Source organism: Staurois parvus, unplaced genomic scaffold, assembly GCF_062004578.1.
Source record: "Staurois parvus isolate SC_StPar_1 unplaced genomic scaffold, SC_StPar_1.0 ptg000706l, whole genome shotgun sequence".
In the NCBI taxonomy this organism is placed as follows: domain Eukaryota; kingdom Metazoa; phylum Chordata; class Amphibia; order Anura; family Ranidae; genus Staurois; species Staurois parvus.
Window position 1 is genome coordinate 3,915,844 of NW_028318502.1, and position 21,046 is coordinate 3,936,889.

At 45.1% G+C, this 21,046-nt stretch overlaps 1 protein-coding gene across 5 annotated transcripts in view; it reads right to left on the bottom strand.

Moving 5' to 3' along the window:
* LOC149445877 (protein unc-13 homolog B-like) overlaps positions 1-21,046 on the bottom strand; it is a 294,951-nt gene that overhangs the window by 191,021 nt on the left and 82,884 nt on the right. For all 5 annotated transcript variants that reach the window (XM_089653343.1, XM_089653341.1, XM_089653342.1 and 2 more), the window contains one exon: positions 8,651-8,729. In XM_089653343.1, the coding sequence (XP_089509469.1) occupies positions 8,651-8,729 (79 nt within the window). The remainder of the gene's footprint in view (positions 1-8,650; positions 8,730-21,046) is intronic.

The window sequence follows — 21,046 nt, forward strand, 5'->3', positions numbered from 1 at the left end:
CGAGTATGTGGAAAAAAATGCACCAATGGACACCCTGGTATACATGTGGAGGTGGGTCAAGCGGGTGCTACTAAAAACAAGGAAATTGTGTAACTGAATGTGAGCATAATCCACATTCAGTGCCCATCACTGAGTCTAATGAACCTAAATTCCTGCCAAAATAAAGATTGAAGCTGCCCATCCAGTTGCAGGGTTACCAAAATGTGCTTCAAAGGGCGAGCAACATTCAAGCAATTAACAACTCAGCCTGAAGGGGATCAATGGCCTTGGCCCTCACTTCAGTCAAATACAAGTTCATTCTTACTGTGTTAACATCTCTCCCCACCATTAACCTTTTGAAAGCATCCGCACATTAAAATGTTGGATTACCAGGGGTTTTAGGAACAAATGCAGCCCACATGGTGTTTCAATCAACACAATGCATTCAATGAGACTTAACAGTCAGCTCCTTTATTCCCCACAGAGACAAATCTTGTTTCTGAAGGACCTATTCATACCCTGAACCCATTGGAGACACAAAGAGAGCCTTGGGAGATGCAGAAAACAACATCAATAGAGTGGGTAGGACTCCCGATCTTATCCAAATACAATCAAGCTTCCAGGTCTGGGCTGGACCTCCATATCCAAACATCTTAATTTTCATAAGACTTTTTTGGGATCCCCAGAGATCTATTTATAATTGTTTTCACACAAGGTTTTCACAACTTTCTCACAAATTTTCTAATTGGATTCAGTTGGAAAAATGTGCCGATCCTTGGATAAAGTTGTGCCTTATTTAAAAATAGACCTTTAAGGCCGACACATTGAGAACCTGACAGACAAACCCTCCCTAAAAATCTGGAAAAACATAGGGATAAATTGGTGGAGTGGTGGTACTAAGGCAAGTTTTTCACAAACGACATTCACCTTCCCTACTGACAGCAGGGTGGTGGGCCATTCTTTAGAAATGCACATTTCTGTGAGGGAGACACCATACATGGTTCTTAAAACAGTAAAGGTTTTAGTATCATTTTGGCACCGAGCGCCACTTTTTTTTTTCCTGTGCATTTTGACGTGCGTTTGTATGTCCGTTTTTGTACAGCGTTTTTAAAGTGTTTCTGAGCTTTGGTTTTTGTTTTTTTTAATAGACAGTAGAGAAAAACAAATATCATCGGTTTCATCATTTGTTGCTATGTTTTTAAACTTTTTTAGCATTTTCATCAGCTTTTCTTTATTATTTACCATTTATTAAGGTGATACTAAACCTTTTTTTAATAAAAATGTCAAACATGTTATACTTACCTGCTCTGTGCAATGCTTTTGCACAGAGCAGCCCTGATCCTGCTCTTCTGAAGTTCTCCGCTGGTGCTCCTGGCCCCTCCATTTTGGTGGATGTCCACATGGAAAGCTGCTTTCCATGGGAGCACCCATGTGGGCTCATCCCTGCACCCGTGTCACAGCATTTGATAGCAGAGAGAGAATGCATTAAGGTGAAAAACCTCAAGGCTTTAGAGCAGTGTTTCTCAACTCCAGTCCTCATGGACCCCCAACAGGTCATGTTTTCAGGATTTCCATTATTTTGCACAGGTGATTTGATCAGTTTCACTGCCTTAGTAATTACCACAGCTGTTTCATCTGAGGGAAATCCTGAAAACATGACCTGTTGGGGGTCCATGAGGACTGGAGTTGAGAAACACTGCTTTAGAGGAACTTTAATTTGGTTTTATTTATTTTTTTTTGTTAGGGTTCGGGGTTAGGTTAATGGTTACAGTTAGGGTTGGGGGTCAATGTATTATTATTAATAAAAAAAAATATATAAATACAAAAAATATTTATTTTTGTTTTCATTGTTCTGTTAGGGTTAGGGCTTAGGTTTAAGGTTAGAAATGAGGTTAGGGGTTAAGTTATTAATTTTTTTTGGTCAGGGTTAAGAGTCACGTGTAGGGGTTAATTTATTTTATTTTTTTTTTTTTTTGGTTAGAGGATTAGTAGTTAATTTATAGATCATTTATTATTATATATTTTAATTATTTATATATGTACACATTTGTGATTATTTTTTAAAATTATTGCTTTTGAGCAAAAAAAAAAAAAAGGACGTGACAAAAGATGTGAAAAAGCTCAGAAACGTGTGAATCGCGTGTTTCAATGCATTTCTAAGGAGAAAAGAAAACGCTAAAAAAACAAAACAAAAAAAAAACACACCTCTCTGCCCAAATCAAGCAGCAAAAGTAGTTCCAAAACTTTTTTGAGCTTCAAGAGTTTGGTTTCAGGCGACTTGGAGTATAGATGTAAACCATCTCCATAGAGAATAATTGATTTTTTTTTTTTTTTCTCTCCATGGAGTGTTTTGGAGCTTTGAGCTACAAACGCTCAGGAGAATGGGGCCTTAAGACGTGTACAGTCCTGTGTACCTCTGTGCAGGGGCCTCCCTAGGGTTGGTGTCACCCGGTGCGATAACACTTGGTGACAACCCCTCCGACGATCCCCGCAGAATGGATCGGATCTGCGGATTGAGCATAATGGATCGGAGTCCGATCCATTATCCTCCCCAATCCGTAGATCCCATCTATCCTGTGAGGATCGCCGGCATGCAACCTATACGGCGTGACACCGGACCCGCTCCCCGAAAAGGTAAGTTGTAAAGCAAGCCGATGATCCCTGAAGGATGGATCAGGTCTGCGGATTGGGGAGATTAATGGATTGGAGTCCGTTCCATTATCCTCCCCAATCCGTAGATCCCATCCATCCTGTGAAGATCGCCGGCATGCAACCTATACAGGGTGACACCAGAGCTGCTCCCCGAAAAGGTACGTTGTAAAGAAAGCCGATGATCCCTGAAGGATGGATCAGATCTGTGGATTGGGGAGATTAATGGATTGGAGTCCGATCCATTATGCTCAATCCGCAGATCCAATCCATCCTGCGGGGATCGTCGGCTTGCTTTACAACTCACCTTTTCGTGGAGCTGGTCCGGTGTCACCCCATGCGCTAGGTGTCACCCGGTGTGGCGCGCACCCCTCGCACCTGCCTAGGGATGCCATTTCCTCTGTAGGTAAGGTAGTTCAGCTGTGGAAGAGTTGGGTATGACAGACCCACGTGTCCTTCAACACCTCAGAACATCATTGTGATATCCACCTCTTAGCCAACCATCCACACCATCCACTATACCCAAGTTGTGCATTTCTTGGCTGAAGAAGCAGATGAAACTACGATCAGGAGGTTAGAATTAAAGCAAACCTGTGGGGGAACAAACACCATCACCATCAGCCAGATATCCGACACCAAATCCGTCACTGCAACCTTCATCCTTTCAACCCCTCTCAGAACCAACTAGGCTGTTGACCTTTACAAGTCTAATTTCCCACCAACAACTAAGCAGAATGATAGAGAATAAAAGTGGACATTTTGCTACTTTAAGGTCCATTAAATCAGTGATGTAAAAAAGGGTAATAAAACTAAATTTTGTAGGGGGGGGGGGGGGGTGGAGCCGAGAAGTACACTACTAAATCATGGTGGAGTCTGACTGTTGCAGCTACAGGTGGGGTTGCAGCCACTTACCATCGCCTGTTAATAGAAGGGTCGGCATATAAGAGAATTACAATAGGTTAATTCAAGAAGAATGTCAATTGAAGAAGCAGAGGGAGGAAATGATGTGTGTTTAGGAATAATGAGGAGAAAGAAAAAGATGGTCCATACATCACCTGTAAGACACTTACCAAGGGTTCCATATAGAATTCAGTAATATTCCCAGCACAACAACCTTTTTTTTTTTTACAAGATTAGTTATAGTTGAGAACATTTAGAAGTTCTGTTTTCCCATTGAGAGACTTCTCTTCAATTTCTGTTATCACTCATGAATCTCCCCGGTGGGGACACAGCAATAAAATAAAAGGTATCTGCCGAGAGGTTCCTAGTCTTCTTCTTCATCACACTCAGCTTGCTGAAAGCAAGCAGTTGTACCTTAGTACTCCATAATAGTTCAAGCTGGCCACAGATGGATCGAAATTTGGACAGTTTGGCAGGGACCAGCTGAATTTCGATCCATCTATGGCCGTTTCTGCTCTTTGTTCCTCCCAAGACCTCCTGCTCTCTAGCTCCCTTGTCACCTCCTCCCATGCTCAAATCCAGGACCTCTCACAAGCCTTTCCCATCCTTTGGAACTCTCTATCCTAATATCCCAGTCTATCTTCTACGCTCTCCACCTAAACTAAAAAAAAATAAAAAATAAAAAATAAAAAAATAAAAATCTCACCAAAGGATTTGCTTTTACTGCCAATAATACAACTGCTGAATTCCCACCACCCAAGGGGATTTGCTTACTAATATTGAAACTACGGTAAAGGGACGATGAGCTATAAAACGTATCTGCCGAGAGGTTCCCAGTCTTCTTCATCACATTCAGCTTGCTGAAAGCAAGCAGTTGTACCTCAGTATTCCATAATAGTTCAAGCTGGCCACAAATGGATCGAAATTCGGACAGTTTGGCAGGGACCAGCTGAATTTTGATCCATCTATGGCCGTTTCTGCTCTTTGTTCCTCCTAAGACCTCCTGCTTTCTAGCTCCCTTGTCACCTTCTCCCATGCTCAAATCCAGGACCTCTCACAAGCCTTTCCCATCCTTTGGAACTCCCTATCCCAATCTCCCAGACTATCTCCTACGCTGTCCACTTTTAGGCAGTCCCTGAAAACCCTTCTGTTCAGAGAAGCCTATCTTGCCTCCACCTAACAACTGTACTTTTATTTTTGGCATCAACCCCCTGCAGTTATTACCTTTTGTACCACCTGATCCTCCCTATTAAATTGTAAGCTCTAATGAGCCGGGCCCTCTGATTCCTCCTGTATTGAAATGTATTGTAACTGTACCGTCTGCCCTCATGTTGTAAAGTGCTAGCGCTATATAAATCCTGTATAATTATAATAATCATACATCTCTAGCTAGCTCTATTCCTGGTACCAAAGGCTTTGCTGACCAATGCATGTTTATAATGTGTGGAAACAGCGGCCTCTCTGCTGTGGTCTGACAACCCCTCCCCCAACTGATTCAAAGCTACAACTCTTCAATATGCAAAGCACATGCTCTCTACTAACTGGAGAGCTACCAAAGCAGAGGGGGGTGACGGACCTCAGCAGAGGGGCCACTCTTACACTCAGAGAGCAAGGGTCCTTCTCTGCAGCATGCTGACAGGGGTTAGGCTTTTCTATTCAGGCTGTGACTGCTTTCCAAACAAAACTAACAAAGACAATGATTAATTTTTTTTTTAAATAATAGTATGCAACTGTTCTAAAAGGAAAGTACAACTGGGCTTCAAGAACATAAATTACCGTTGATTCATTTTTTTTTCCACAGAATAGAAATAATATCTATTTTATCAAAGTGAAAACATGATTTTCCAATCATTGAAAGAACTGCTCAGCCTGTCTCTATTCTCAGCACCTGGTAAAGAAAGGCAATGAGAGAATTCCTCAATAGGCAATGTGAGGACAACATACCTAGACAAGAGAGTCATCGGGTATAACCTACGGTGTGGGTGCCTTCATCCATATTTTTCTGACAGATTTATACCTTACATTTGGTGGGATTTTTAAGGCAACCTTAAAATATTATATATTTATATTTATTTAGAACTTTACCCCACATGTTTTTTTTGTATGGTGTGTTGGGAAAGGGGAAGGTGGTGGTCCCCCTACCTACAGATAAGGTATGTTATCCTGACAAAGAGATTTATACCTTACATTTGGTGGGATTTTTAAGTCTACCTTAAAATATATAAATCAGACAATTTTTTAAAAGAAATTTGACATTTTATTTAACACATCAGTACATATTTCCCCCATGGAATGTAACAATTCTTGAAAGCATACTTGCTTTACAATATTAGTAATTATTGCATAGAAAAATGAGCGATATCTCTTGAAGTGGATATTCATCCTGCAACCTCATTTGAGGGAACTACAAGTGCATTCAGCCTAAAGCCAACGCGTTTCGTTACTTTAATGCAGAATTTTCCTCAGGGAAGGGATACCGCTCACAAAAAAACGATGAAGCTGAGAATGTGTGCTGTGCTTTTGGAGTATGAGTCCCCCCCATATGAAGGATGAGATCATCACTTGGCATGCAAGAACCACGGGAGGCACACTGAAGAGTAATTCTTTAGATTTGCCATGAACATATATGGTGCTGTGGTAATTTCATCTCTGAAATCTGGCAGCTGTCAAATTGTGTCCGGTCCCCAAGAGAACCACATGGACCACATCTATTTTCGACTCTCTGATGGGCTAAAGTCTGAATGCCAGATTTCTGAGGTTCATTTTCCACAGCACCGTATATATTCATGGCAAATCTAAAGAATTACTCTTCAATGTGGCACCCGTGGTTCTTGCATGCCAAGTAATGATCTCATCCTTCATAGGGGAAGGGGGGGGGGGGGGGGACTCATTGTTAGGAATGGACTGGCCAGCAATGGTGGGACTCACCTGCCTTTTGATCTGCAGTACCAGGGCTGGCCAGCGGGTGCTCCCAGCAATCAGAGACTCAACCTCTCAGCCAGCTAACACCTGGAACTGATGATACTGGTGTATTTAAGGGATGGCCAGACTTGCAGACTCTGCCTTGGTGTTGTGTTTGTCCTGGGCCCTGTATCTGTCCTGCATCCTGTTTCTGTTCCTTTGCTGACTTCTCCTGCTCTGATCCTGGCTTGTGACCCTGACCATCCCTCTGTCTGACCCTCTGTACTACGCTGCTTGCTACCTGTTCTGATCCCTGGCTTGTGACCCGGACCATCCCTCTGCCTGACCCTCTGTACTATGCTGCTTGCTACCTGCTGAACCTGGCCTGTGACCCCGACCATTCTCCGCTTGCTCCCCCTGTACCTACCTGCCCAATTGATATTGACCCGGCCTGCCTGACGACGCTTGCTTGAATATACTGTTATCTGTGGGTGGTTGGTTTGGTTTGTTTGCACCGTATTATGTTTTAGTATTGCACTGCGTTTATGTTTGTATTGTTAGTGTTAATAAATTATATTGTTTATAACATATCTGAGGTCTGCGTTTCCCTGCTTCAGTCACACACTTCTGGTCATACCTGGGAGCCCTGACACTCATACTCCAAAAGCACAGTACACATTCTCAGTCTGATCATTTTTTGTAAACGGTATCCCTTCCCTGAGGAAGAATCTGCATTAAAGTATTCGAAATGTGATGGATATAGGCTGAATACACTTGTAGTTTCCTCAAATGAGGTTGCAAGATGAATATCAGCTTCATTTGAGGGAAGTACAAGTGCATTCCGCCTAAAGCCAACGTGTTTCGAATACTTTAATGCAGATTCTTCCTCAGGGAAGGGATACCGCTCACAAAAAATGATCAAGCTGAGAATGTGTGCTGTGCTTTTGGAGTATGAGTCCCCCCCATATGAAGGATGAGATCATTGCTTGGCAAGCAAGAACCACGAATGCCACATTGAAGAGTAATTTTTTAGATGATCCCCTATTGCCCGGGGGCCCCATGAGTTGTCAGTCCGCCCCTGGCCATGAACATATGCGGTGCTGTGGTAATTTAACCTCAGAAATCTGGCATTCAAACTTTAACCCATCAGAGAGTCGTAAATAGATGTGGTTCTCCCGGGGACCGGACACATTTTGACAGTTGCTAGATTTCAGAGATGAAATTACCACAGCACCATATATATTCATGGCAAATCTAAAGAATTACTCTTCAATGTGGCACCCGTGGTTCTTGCTTGCCAAGTGATGATCTCATCCATAATATGGGGGGGGGCCTAATTCTCCAAAAGCACAGCACACATTCTCAGCTTGATCATTTTTTGTGAGCGGTATGCCTTCCCTGAGGAAGAATCTGCAATAAAGTAACGAAACGCGTTGGCTTTAGGCTGAATGCACTTGTAGTTCCCTCAAATGAGGTTGCAAGATGAATATCCACTTCAAGAGATATTGCTCATTTTTCTATGCAATAATTACAAATATTGTCAAGCAAGTATGCGTTCAAGAATTGTTACATTCTATGGGGAAATATGTACTGATGTGTTAAATAAAATGTCAAATTTCTTTTAAAAAAATTGTCTGATTTATATATTTTAAGGTAGACTTAAAAATCCCACCAAATGTAAGGTATAAATCTCTTTTACAGACATACCTTATCTGTAGGTAGGGGGACCACCACCTTCCCCAACACACCAGACAAAAGTTCTAAAGCAATGCCCGAACCTGGTGTGGTCCTCATCTCGAGCCTTCTGAGGTCCACACCTCCGGCTGTCTTCAGGAGCTCCGGCATGGATAAAGAGTTGAGAAACACTTTGTGCAAATCAGCCAGAGAGAGCTGCCCTCCAGGGTAGGTTTGGAAAGAAAGACGGACCACATTCATAGACGTAAGCCTACCTGGCCTGGACCATGTCTCCTCCTCCTCCCTGAGGCTACTATAATCTCTGTCTATTCATACATGGTGGGGAAGAGGAGACAACTTCTGTGAGGATGGCTCTACATATCTATGTGCCAAACCGTTCCCAATACTCAACGATGGGAAACAAATGGAGTTTCCATTCTCTTTAACGGAACATAGAAAATGAAGATTACATGGTGACAGCGTGGATATTAGAATGGAAGGAATGATGGCAGAGGAAGGGCCAAATGGAGAAATAAACTGGACTCACCAAATCGCTGACCAATGGGATTGGCTTCTTCTTGCGAAGATCCGGCATGCTGTCAATGCCGTACAAACCGCCACCAGGACTGAAAACATATATATATATTTAAGTATAAACAATTCAGGGGAAGACAGTACAGAAAACATTTTTAAAAAGCTTTAAGATGTGTGTGTCCGTGGTCAGGACACTAGAGCGTAAGCTCCTATGGTGCACAGACTAACGTGCTCTCCATACAGCACTGTGGTATATGTCAGAGCTATATAAATGTATTATAATAATAGTGTATGACTGTGGGGCAGGGGACATTAGAGTGTAAGCTCCTCTGTACAGAGACTGATGTGACTGGGGGGGAGGGGACATTAGAGTGTAAGCTCCTCTGTACAGAGACTGATGTGACTGTGGGGGAGGGGACATTAGAGTGTAAGCTCCTCTGTACAGAGACTGATGTGACTGTGGGGGAGGGGACATTAGAGTGTAAGCTCCTCTGGTACAGAGACTGATGTGACTGTGGGGGAGGGGACATTAGAATGTAAGCTCCTCTGGTACAGAGACTGATGTGACTGTGGGGGAGGGGACATTACAGTGTAAGCTCCCCTGGTACAGAGACTGATGTGACTGTGGGGGAGGGGACATTAGAGTGTAAGCTCCTCTGTACAGAGACTGATGTGACTGTGAGGGAGGGGACATTAGAGTGTAAGCTCCCCTGGTACAGAGACTGATGTGACTGTGGGGGAGGGGACATTAGAATGTAAGCTCCTCTGGTACAGAGACTGATGTGACTGTGGGGGGAGGGGACATTAGAGTGTAAGCTCCCCTGGTACAGAGACTGATGTGACTGTGGGGGAGGGGACATTAGAGTGTAAGCTCCTCTGTACAGAGACTGATGTGACTGTGGGGGAGGGGACATTAGAGTGTAAGCTCCTCTGTACAGAGACTGATGTGACTGAGGGGGAGGGGACATTAGAGTGTAGGCTCCTCTGTACAGAGACTGATGTGACTGGCTTAGTGCTCTCTATACAGCACTATGGTATATGTCAGAGCTATATAAATATATTATAATAATAGGATGTGACTGTTGTAGGAACATTAGAGTGTAAGCTCCTATGGTGAGCTGACTGATGTGCTCTCCATACAGCACTGTGGTATATGTCAGAGCTATATAAATATATTATAATAATAGGATGTGACTGTGGTAGGAACATTAGAGTGTAAGCTCCTATGATGAACAGACTGATGTGACTGGCTCGGTGCTCTCCATACAGCACTGCGGCATATGTCAGAGCTATATAAAATGTACATGGCAGCCAATCAGCTTCTACCTTCAGCTTGTTCAGTTCAGCTTTGACAATAAAACCTGGAAGCGGATTGGTCGCTCTGATTTTGCGCAGATTATGTCAGAGCTATATAAATGTATTATAATAATAGGATGTGACTGTGGGGGAGGGGGCATTAGAGTGTAAGCTCCTCTGGTACAGAGACTGATGTGACTGTGGGGGGGAGGGGGCATTAGAGTGTAAGCTCCTCTGGTACAGAGACTGATGTGACTGGCTTAGTGCTCTCCATACAGCACTATGGTATATGTCAGAGCTATATAAATGTATTATAATAATAGGATGCGATTGTGGCAGGAACATTAGAGTGTAAGCTCCTATGGTGAGCAGACTGATGTGACTGGCTTAGTGCTCTCCATACAGCACTATGGTATATGTCAGAGCTATATAAATGTATTATAATAATAGGATGCGATTGTGGTAGGAACATTAGAGTGTAAGCTCCTATGATGAACAGACTGATGTGACTGGCTCGGTGCTCTCCATACAGCACTGCGGCATATGTCAGAGCTATATAAAATGTACATGGCAGCCAATCAGCTTCTACCTTCAGCTTGTTCAGTTCAGCTTTGACAATAAAACCTGGAAGCGGATTGGTCGCTCTGATTTTGCGCAGATTATGTCAGAGCTATATAAATGTATTATAATAATAGGATGTGACTGTGGGGGAGGGGGCATTAGAGTGTAAGCTCCTCTGGTACAGAGACTGATGTGACTGTGGGGGGGAGGGGGCATTAGAGTGTAAGCTCCTCTGGTACAGAGACTGATGTGACTGGCTTAGTGCTCTCCATACAGCACTATGGTATATGTCAGAGCTATATAAATGTATTATAATAATAGGATGCGATTGTGGCAGGAACATTAGAGTGTAAGCTCCTATGGTGAGCAGACTGATGTGACTGGCTTAGTGCTCTCCATACAGCACTATGGTATATGTCAGAGCTATATAAATGTATTATAATAATAGGATGCGATTGTGGTAGGAACATTAGAGTGTAAGCTCCTATGATGAACAGACTGATGTGACTGGCTCGGTGCTCTCCATACAGCACTGCGGCATATGTCAGAGCTATATAAAATGTACATGGCAGCCAATCAGCTTCTACCTTCAGCTTGTTCAGTTCAGCTTTGACAATAAAACCTGGAAGCGGATTGGTTGCTCTGATTTTGCGCAGATTATGTCAGAGCTATATAAATGTATTATAATAATAGGATGTGACTGTGGGGGAGGGGGCATTAGAGTGTAAGCTCCTCTGGTACAGAGACTGATGTGACTGTGGGGGGGAGGGGGCATTAGAGTGTAAGCTCCTCTGGTACAGAGACTGATGTGACTGGCTTAGTGCTCTCCATACAGCACTATGGTATATGTCAGAGCTATATAAATGTATTATAATAATAGGATGCGATTGTGGCAGGAACATTAGAGTGTAAGCTCCTATGGTGAGCAGACTGATGTGACTGGCTTAGTGCTCTCCATACAGCACTATGGTATATGTCAGAGCTATATAAATGTATTATAATAATAGGATGCGATTGTGGCAGGAACATTAGAGTGTAAACTCCTATGGTGAGCAGACTGATGTGACTGGCTTAGTGCTCTCCATACAGCACTATGGTATATGTCAGAGCTATATAAATGTATTATAATAATAGGATGCGATTGTGGTAGGAACATTAGAGTGTACGCTCCTCTGGTGCAGAGCCAGCTGTGAACTACTACAGCCTAGTACACACAATCAGAAAATTGTACGAAAAATACCGCTTCCAAAGCGACCGTACGATAATCTGATCATTAGTGCACAGCTTTATGTTTGAAATTGATCGAAAGAAAAAACATGAACATTTTTAAGTTCTAATGGCACGCCACCAGCACTGGAAAACGCAACTGTACTGGGAACCGAGGTTCCCGTGCGCACTGAGTTTTTAGAAGTGCAGGGACTTCTTCCCTGTGTGTCTTGGGGCTCGGGAGTCCATTCAAATGAATGGGCCCTTGTGCCCGTGCAAAACGTGGCCCGCACGGCCGCATATATGTGAACCTAGGGTAAATCTCCCCCCATGTATCTCATGACATTGTAAAGTACGCCGGAGCGATAGAAATATAATTACGACAACAGTAATAATAGATGTGATGCTAATGTGAGGGTTGATAAGGCGCAGAGTCGGGCGTGCTGCAGCGGAGAACATGAATAGTCTTTGTAAAGCAATGAGGAACGTCGTCGCTCAGAGAATGCGACGGATATTAAGGAAAAGGTTTGCGGTCGTCATTTGAATATAAAGGTGAAGCGTGCGGATATTCAGTATTCAAGGTTACAGGAGAGCGTTGGAGCCGTACACACATCGGGTTACAGAATCACAATGTAACAGTCTTCATATTTTATTACTCCCTTTATATACTCGGGCTCATTATCCTCTATAGGGCAGAGGAGGTGAAGGCAGGCTAGGCGCGTGTGAAATCAGCGATCACACAAGAAAGAGAGATTCGATCCTGGAACTGCTGTGCTGCATACAAAGGGGCTGATGTACTAAAGGTGGACAGTACAAAATCTGTCACAGCTTTGCACAGAATCCAATCAGCTTCATTGATTCTCATGCGATTCAGTGCAGTGCGATTGGGGTCTATTCATTTGAATCGCACCCAGGGGCGGACTGACCATTTAGAAACTCGGGCACTGCCCGAGGGCCCGGGGTCAGTAGGGGGCCCCGTGAGATGCCCCTGGTACCTTTTTCATAGGATTTTTTGAGTTTGGGCAAGGACACAGGTGCCCCATGATCCCCTATTGCCCGGGGGCCCCATGAGTTGTCAGTCCGCCCCTGATCGCACCGCACCAAAAGTAGCACATGCAGTATCTCTGGAAAGATAAATAAATAGAAAGTGAGCGCTCCAAAACCAGCAGCTAGTGCACTCAAGGTAATCTCAGCAAACCTTCAACATAGAAACCTAAATAGAAGTGCAGCGCTAGATATAGTTAATAAAAAATAATGATAATATATAAAATCATAAAATAATGTCCCATGTATGTTAAAACATGCATAATATAATAAAACAGTTCCTAAATAACAAGTAATCCACTAGATGTAGCCGTATGCCAGGAGAAGCTTTGTCAGGAACATGTGATAAAAATGCTCACTCACCGGAAGCGCTATGCGCTAGATTATAGCACGTCCGGTGAGTGAGCATTTTTATCACGTGTTCCTGACAAAGCTTCTCCTGGCATACGGCTACATCTAGTGGATTACTTGTTATTTATGAACTTTTTTTTATATTATGCATGTTTTAATATATATAGTACTTCTGGAAACTTGCTGTAACCAAATCGCATGTATCACGTGACCCGGTGTGGGCAAACGCACTACATCTGCGATAAAAGCATAAAGCGGCACTGGCATAGATCACTTTTGCTCTGTATTAACCACTTCAACACCGAGCACTTTTACCCCCTTCCTGTCCAGGGGCTAATGTTCAACTTTTAGGGCTGTTGCACTTTAAGTCCTCATGCACACTGGGGGGACGTTTTGATAACGCTAGTAACTTTAGCAGTGTAAAGTCGCGTTAAAAACATGCATTTTCCAGCTTTTTAACATTAGCGTTTAGTGGCGGTTTTAGCTTTTTTTGGTTAAAACAAAAATGTCCAAAAATGCAGGTTTGCGGCATGTTACAACGTTTTACCGCATTTTGACATGTTTCTCAGCATTAGAGTGTTTTACAACCAACAAAACTCCTCTAGAAGCCCACTAGTTTTGGGGTTTTTTTCCAGCCAAAAAACGTTGATTCCAGTCTGTGTGTGCTGACACCTAGGATAACATGCTGGGGGGTTTAATGGCTGTAGAAAAACGTCCCTGACGAAAAACATTGATTCCAGTCATTGCTTACTACGTGTGAAATCTGTGAATGATCACAGAGATCACATGGTACAGGGCTATTCACAACAGTCTTGTACCATGTGACAAGCTGTGACCAATCACAGTTCTCACAGTATTTCTCAATGGCTGCAAGAATGAAGCTAAAGAGAAGGAGAAATTATTGCTTTTACAGCCTTTATGGGTGTAAAAGCAAACAGTGTAAAAAAAAAATCTTCATCACCCCCCCCCCCCCCAACGAGTAGTACAGTGTCACACTGTACTGCTAGGGTGACAGTATGTTAAAAAAAAAACAAATAATAATATTAAAAAAAATAGAAATGTAAAAACAATGTTTTGAAAATTTATAATTTTTGGTTATAAACTAATTTGGGTTATTTTTTTTACTAAAAAGATAACTGAATACATTTTGGCCAAGATTTATGAAGAAAGATATTTGCAAAATGTTATAAGAAAAACACTTTTTCATTTACATAGCAAAAAAAATTAAAATCCCAGTGGTGAATAAATACCACTAAAATAAAGTTTTATCTGTCTCAGAAAAAAAATGCTAAAAAATTCATATGGGTACAGTGTTGCATGACCGCACAATTGTCATTCAAAGTGTGATAGCACTGAAAGCTGAAAATTGGCCTGGGGGGGAAGTGTCCGGACTGGAAGGGGGGTAAAAGTGTCCGGACTGGAAGGGGGGTAAAAGTGTCCGGACTGGAAGGGGGGTAAAAGTGTCCGGACTGGAAGGGGGGGAAGTGTCCGGACTGGAAGGGGGGGAAGTGTCCGGACTGGAAGGGGGGAGAAAGTGTCTGGACTGAAAGGGGGGAGAAAGTGTCTGGACTGAAAGGGGGGAGAAAGTGTCTGGACTGGAAGGGGGAGAAAGTGTCCGGACTGGAAGGGGGGGGAAGTGTCCGGACTGGAAGGGGGGGGAAAGTGTCCGGACTGGAAGGGGGGGGAAAGTGTCTGGACTGGAAGGGGGGGGAAAGTGTCCGGACTGGAAGGGGGGGAAGTGTCCGGACTGGAAGGGGGGGAAGTGTCCGGACTGGAAGGGGGGAGAAAGTGTCTGGACTGAAAGGGGGGAGAAAGTGTCTGGACTGGAAGGGGGGAGAAAGTGTCTGGACTGGAAGGGGGGAGAAAGTGTCCGGACTGGAAGGGGGGGAAAGTGTCCGGACTGGAAGGGGGGGGAAGTGTCCGGACTGGAAGGGGGGGAAAGTGTCTGGACTGAAAGGGGGGAGAAAGTGTCCGGACTGGAAGGGGGGGAAAGTGTCCGGACTGGAAGGGGGGGGAAAGTGTCCGGACTGGAAGGGGGGGGAAAGTGTCCGGACTGGAAGGGAGGGGAAAGTGTCCGGACTGGAAGGGGGGGGAAAGTGTCCGGACTGGAAGGGAGGGGAAAGTGTCCGGACTGGAAGGGGGGGAAAGTGTCCGGACTGGAAGGGGGGGAAGTGTCCGGACTGGAAGGGGGGGAAAGTGTCTGGACTGAAAGGGGGGAGAAAGTGTCTGGACTGAAAGGGGGGAGAAAGTGTCTGGACTGAAAGGGGGGAGAAAGTGTCTGGACTGAAAGAGGGGAGAAAGTGTCCGGACTGGAAGGGGGGGAAAGTGTCCGGACTGGAAGGGGGGGGAAAGTGTCCGGACTGGAAGGGGGGGGAAGTGTCCGGACTGGAAGTGGTTAAAAAGCTTAGTTGGCCGCACTCAGAGCTGGCAGAAAGAAGACAAAGTGACTACTCAAGCCGACATATCAGGCTTGGTCACAAAGCTAAATAAAAGGAAACAAAGAAGATAAATCTTCTACTATCAGTTTTTTTTTTTGACATTTTGGGAAATTTTGCTTCGCTTCCTGTCCCAGAGATAAAACAAAAAGCGAGAGGGAATCCCTCCAATGTGAGGAATCCCCGGTTGTCACAGGAACTAGTGTCCCCACTGGAAGATTTCCCCTCTATTCTTGTTCTGGTGAAAACCCAAAATGTAGGATTCACTTTCAGTCTCGGAACAAGAACAGGAGTGGGTGAATCTCCCTAATGGGGGCACAGACAGGAACGAAACCCTGACACACGTTCAAATCCTTCTCCACTCTATCAAATCTTCCTTTAGTTATACTTTATGGCCGAATATTCCGATTTGACCTGTGACCAGTTGACTTTCACAAAGACACAGGAAAAAGGTGCAATTCCATTTTTGTTATAGGAGGATGGCGGCAGGGCATCTCTAGTCCCGCGCCTCTGGTGAGTCACATGACGGTAATCCTGCGGCACAACGCGCTTCGCCCATACCGAGCCATCCAGAGGATTATTTTCTCTATAAATAAGGACACAAGTGCTCAAGGCTGCCCGTCTGCTCTGCTGAAAACTGAACACAACTGCGTAGACAATCTATAGACTGGAAACATCCATTGGATGCAGACACGCCAGTCCGTGCGCGCTGCAACGTCAAACCTAACCCTTTCATTGCCGGAGATTAAAGATGTCTAGATGTGCAAATCTAACAGCATCACTATACGTCACCTGGCCTGACAAGAGCTCTGTGACTGACCTGCATTCCTACATCTTTTACTGATTGGGTTGTAGGAAGAAATAAGGCCTTTGTTTGGTAATATTTTTGAATAAATATCCAGCTCAAGTTTTTGCTTTTTTGTTAGAAGTTGAAAATTGGGGGAAACTTTATTTTTTCTTTACATTTTTACATATTTTTTTAATTTGTTTAAAATGTAAAAACCAAAACAAACATATATATATATATATATATATATATATATATATATATATATATATATATATATATGTGTGTATGTTTTTATTTACATCTCTTTAAAAATTAACAAAAAAAAAAATAAGCTTAAAACTGAAAACCTAAAAAAAACTGTATTTACTTTTGATGAAAAATAAACTAGTTATATTTAAAAATTAAAAAAAGAAAAAGAAAAAAGAAAGTTTTTATATAACTATATGAATATATACAAATATACTATATTGCCAAAAGTATTGGGCTGCCGGGCTTTATACACACATTAATTTTAATGGCACCCCAGTGTTAGTCCGTAGGGTTCAATATTGAGTTGGCCCCGCCCTTTGCAGCTATAACAGCTTCAACTCTTCTGGGAAGGCCGTCCACAAGGTTTAGGAGGGTGTCTATGGGAAGGTTGGACCATTCTTCCAGAAGCACATTTGTCAGGTCAGGCACTGATGTCGGGGGAGGAGGCCTGGCTCGCAGTCTCCGCTCTAATTCATCCCAAAGGTGTTCTATGGGGTTGAGGTCAGGACTCTGTGCAGGCCAGTCAAGTTCCTCCACCCCAAACTGGCTCCTCCATGTCTTTATGGACCTTGCTTTGTGCACTGGTGCGCAGTCATGTTGGAAGCATGACATTGTCCAAAATGTCTTGGTATGCTGACACCTTAAGAGTTCCCTTCACTGGAGATAGGGGGCCAAGCCTAACCCCTGAAAAACAACCCCACATCATAATCCCCCACCAAACTTTACACTTGGCACAAGGCAGTCAGGCAAGTACCGCTCTCCTGGCAACCTCCAAACCCAGACACATCCATCGGATTGCCAGACAGAGAAGCATGATTGGTCAACTCCAGAGAAAAAGTCTCCACTGCTCTAGAGTCCAGTGGCGGCGTGCTTTACACCACGGCATCTGACACTTTGATGTAAGGCTTGGATGCAGCTGCTTGGCCATGGAAACCCATTCCATGAAGCTCTCTACGCACTGATGTTGGGCTCATCTGAAGGCCACACCAAGTTTGGAGGTCTTTAGCTATTGACTCTGCAGACAGTTGGTGACTTCTGCGCACTGTGCGTTTCAGCATGCGCTGACCCCGCCCTGTCATGTGACGTGGCCTACCACTTGGTGGGTGAGTTGCTGTTGTTCCCAGTTGCTTCCACTTTGTTATAATCCCACTAACAGTTGAGCGTGGAATATTTAGTAGCCAGGAAATGTCACGGATGGACTTATTGCCCAGGTGGCCACCTATCACGGGACCACGCTTGGAGTCACTGAGCTCCTGAGAGCGACCCATTCTTTCACCAATGTTTGTAGAAGCAGTCTGCATGCCTAGGGGCGTGATTGTATACACCTGTGGCCACGGAGGGGATTGGAGCACCTGAATCCAGTGATTTGGAGGGCGGGGACAATACACTAGGCAATATAGTGTATATGGTTATGGCTGACCTAATTCTGGAAGTGCTCATTAGCTCATTACTTGCTTTGTCAGGGACTGATGTTGATTTAGTATCCTCTCTGTTAGCGCCCCCCACCCCCGTGGCATTTTACTAGCCTCCACAGCCATGTCCAATAAACATGCTCCCTATTTCTAACAATGCCCTCTATGCACCTCTATTCTTCCCAGAGCCACCCATTCCATTCCTTTGCTACTCTTCAAATTGCCCTCTGTGCCCTTCCTCCCCAATTCTTACCAGATCCCCCCATGCCCTTCCTCTCTTATTCTTCCCAGAGCCCTCCCATGCACTTCTCCTATTCCTCCCAAAGACCTCCCATGCTCATCCTCTCCTATTCTTCCCAGAGCCCTCCCACGCCCTTCCTCTCCTATCCTTCCCAGAGCCCCCCATGCCATTCCTCTCCTATTCTTCCCAGAGCCCTCCCACGCCCTTCCTCTCCTATCCTTCCCAGAGCCCCACATGCCATTCCTCTCCTATTCTTCCCAGAGCCCTCCCACGCCCTTCCTCTCCTATCCTTCCCAGAGCCCCCCATGCCCTTCCTCTCCTATCCTTCCCAGAACCCTCTCATGCCCTTCCTCTCCTATTCTTCCCAGAACCCTCTCATGCCCTTCCTCTCCTATTCTTCCCAGAACCCTCGCATGTCCTTCCTCTCCTATTCTTCCCAGAACCCTCCCATGCCCTTCCTCTCCTATTCTTCCCAGAACCCTCTCATGCCCTTCCTCTCCTATTCTTCCCAGAACCCTCGCATGCCCTTCCTCTTCTATCCTTCCCAGAACCCTCCCATGCCCTTTCTCTCCTATTCTTCCCAGAACCCTCTCATGCCCTTCCTCTCCTATTCTTCCCAGAGCCCTCCCATGCCCGTCCCCTCCTATTCTTCCCAGAGGCCCCCATGCCCTTCCACTCCTATTCTTCCCAGAACCCTCCCATGCCCGTCCTCTCCTATTCTTCCCAGAGCCCTCCCATGCCCGTCTTCTCCTATTCTTCCCAGAGCCCCCCATTCCCTTCCTTTCCTATTCTTCCCAGAGGCCCCCATGCCCTTTCTCTCCTATTCTTCCCAGAACCCTCTCATGCCCTTCCTCTCCTATTCTTCCCAGAGCCCTCCCATGCCCGTCCCCTCCTATTCTTCCCAGAGGCCCCCATGCCCTTCCACTCCTATTCTTCCCAGAACCCTCCCATGCCCGTCCTCTCCTATTCTTCCCAGAGCCCTCCCATGCCCGTCCTCTCCTATCCTTCCCAGAGCCCCTCATTCCCTTCCTTTCCTATTCTTCCCAGAGGCCCCCATGCCCTTCCTCTCCTATTCTTCCCAGAACCCTCCCATGCCCTTCCTCTCCTATTCTTCCCAAAGCCCCCTCATGTCCTTCCTCTCCTATTCTTCAGAGAGTCCACCCATGCTCATCCTCAGCTATTCTTCCTAGAGCCCTCCCATGCCTTTCCTCTCCTATTCTTCCCAGAACCCTCCCATGCCCTTCCTCTCCTATTCTTCCCAGAGACCTCCATGTCATTTCTCTCCTATTCTTCCCAGAGCCCTCCCATGCCCTTCCTCTCCTATTCTTCCCAGAACCCTCCCATGCCCGTCCTCTCCTATTCTTCCCAGAGCCCCCCATGCCCGTCCTCTCCTATCCTTCCCAGAGCCCTCCCATGCCCTTCCTCTCCTATTCTTCCCAGAACCCTCCCATTCCCTTCCTCTCCTATTCTTCAGAGAGTCCACCCATGCTCATCCTCAGCTATTCTTCCTAGAGCCCCTACTATTGGTGCTCTGTGGCCAACACATCTCCCCTTTTGATGTCCACTATGCAAGGAACAGGCACATTTTGCTAGTTAAGCTGGCTAGTTAATTCATGCATTGGCTCAAAAATACAGGAAAAAAGCCCAAACGTTTGGAATGACTATTATCTCTCCATGTGCACATGTCACAGTTGAGATAAAGAAATTTCTGTGCACTGAAAGCAGTAATTAGCAGTCTTCCTACACTGGGGGGGGGACAAAAGCATGGAGAGCGGGACTGCACCATCAAACGCGGACAGCAGCTGCAGTTTATCGTGACGCAGCGTGAAGTCAGGCCAACGCATTGGGAGTAGAACGCATACAAAACACATCCTGAGATTTCCTCCTCGAAGACTTTTGTTTCAAAGCATCGGAACTCCAAAGTATCAGATAATAATGGGATGAGGTTTTATGTCAGGCATATATTTGTGAGGAAGGACGCCCGCTGTGGTGTTACATAACACAATGTCGGTACTTTGCTGGCTGTGCAGCATCAGGATTTAGTGACTTAACAAGGCTCTTGTTCAGCGCTGCTAATCCAGCAAAGGAATCCTGGAAAATATTCAAATATGGGAATTGCTAGTCTCCAGCCTGACAGATACATCTCTTCTTATCTAATCTTCTATAAAGCTGCACTGGCTCACTTTCACAGGAAGGTCGGGGGTACTGGCAGGGGAGGGGGGCTACATTCATATTCACTTTATCAGACAACGTAGAGAACTTAGAAACATCCTCAATAACCCTCAAAGAACATCTGAGTAAACCCTGAAAAAGAGAAGAGAGCTCTGGTGGGGGCCACACTGCGAGCACCAACCCAACTGCCTGACCGGTTCCTTCATATAAACTGAAAATGAGAGAATCCAACAGCATGAATTCAGCCGCACAAAAAGAGCAGGATAGGCTGCACCCTATATGATGCCATAGGTCTATAGTGAATGAATAGGCTACGTTCTTGGTCATGCCCATCTTCCCTATTCTCCCCAGAGCCCTCCCATGCCCTTTTCTCCCATATTCTCCCCAGAGCCCCCCAATGCCCTTTTCTTCGGTATTCTCCCCAGAGCCCTCCCATGCCCTTTTCTCCCGTATTCTCCCCAGAGCCCCCCAATGCCCTTTTCTTCGGTATTCTCCCCAGAGCCCTCCCATGCCCTTTTCTCCCGTATTCTCCCCAGAGCCCTCCCATGCCCTTTTCTCTCGTATTCTCCCCAGAGCCCTCTCATGCCCTTTTCTCCCGTATTCTCCCCAGAGCCCCCCAATGCCCTTTTCTTCGGTATTCTCCCCAGAGCCC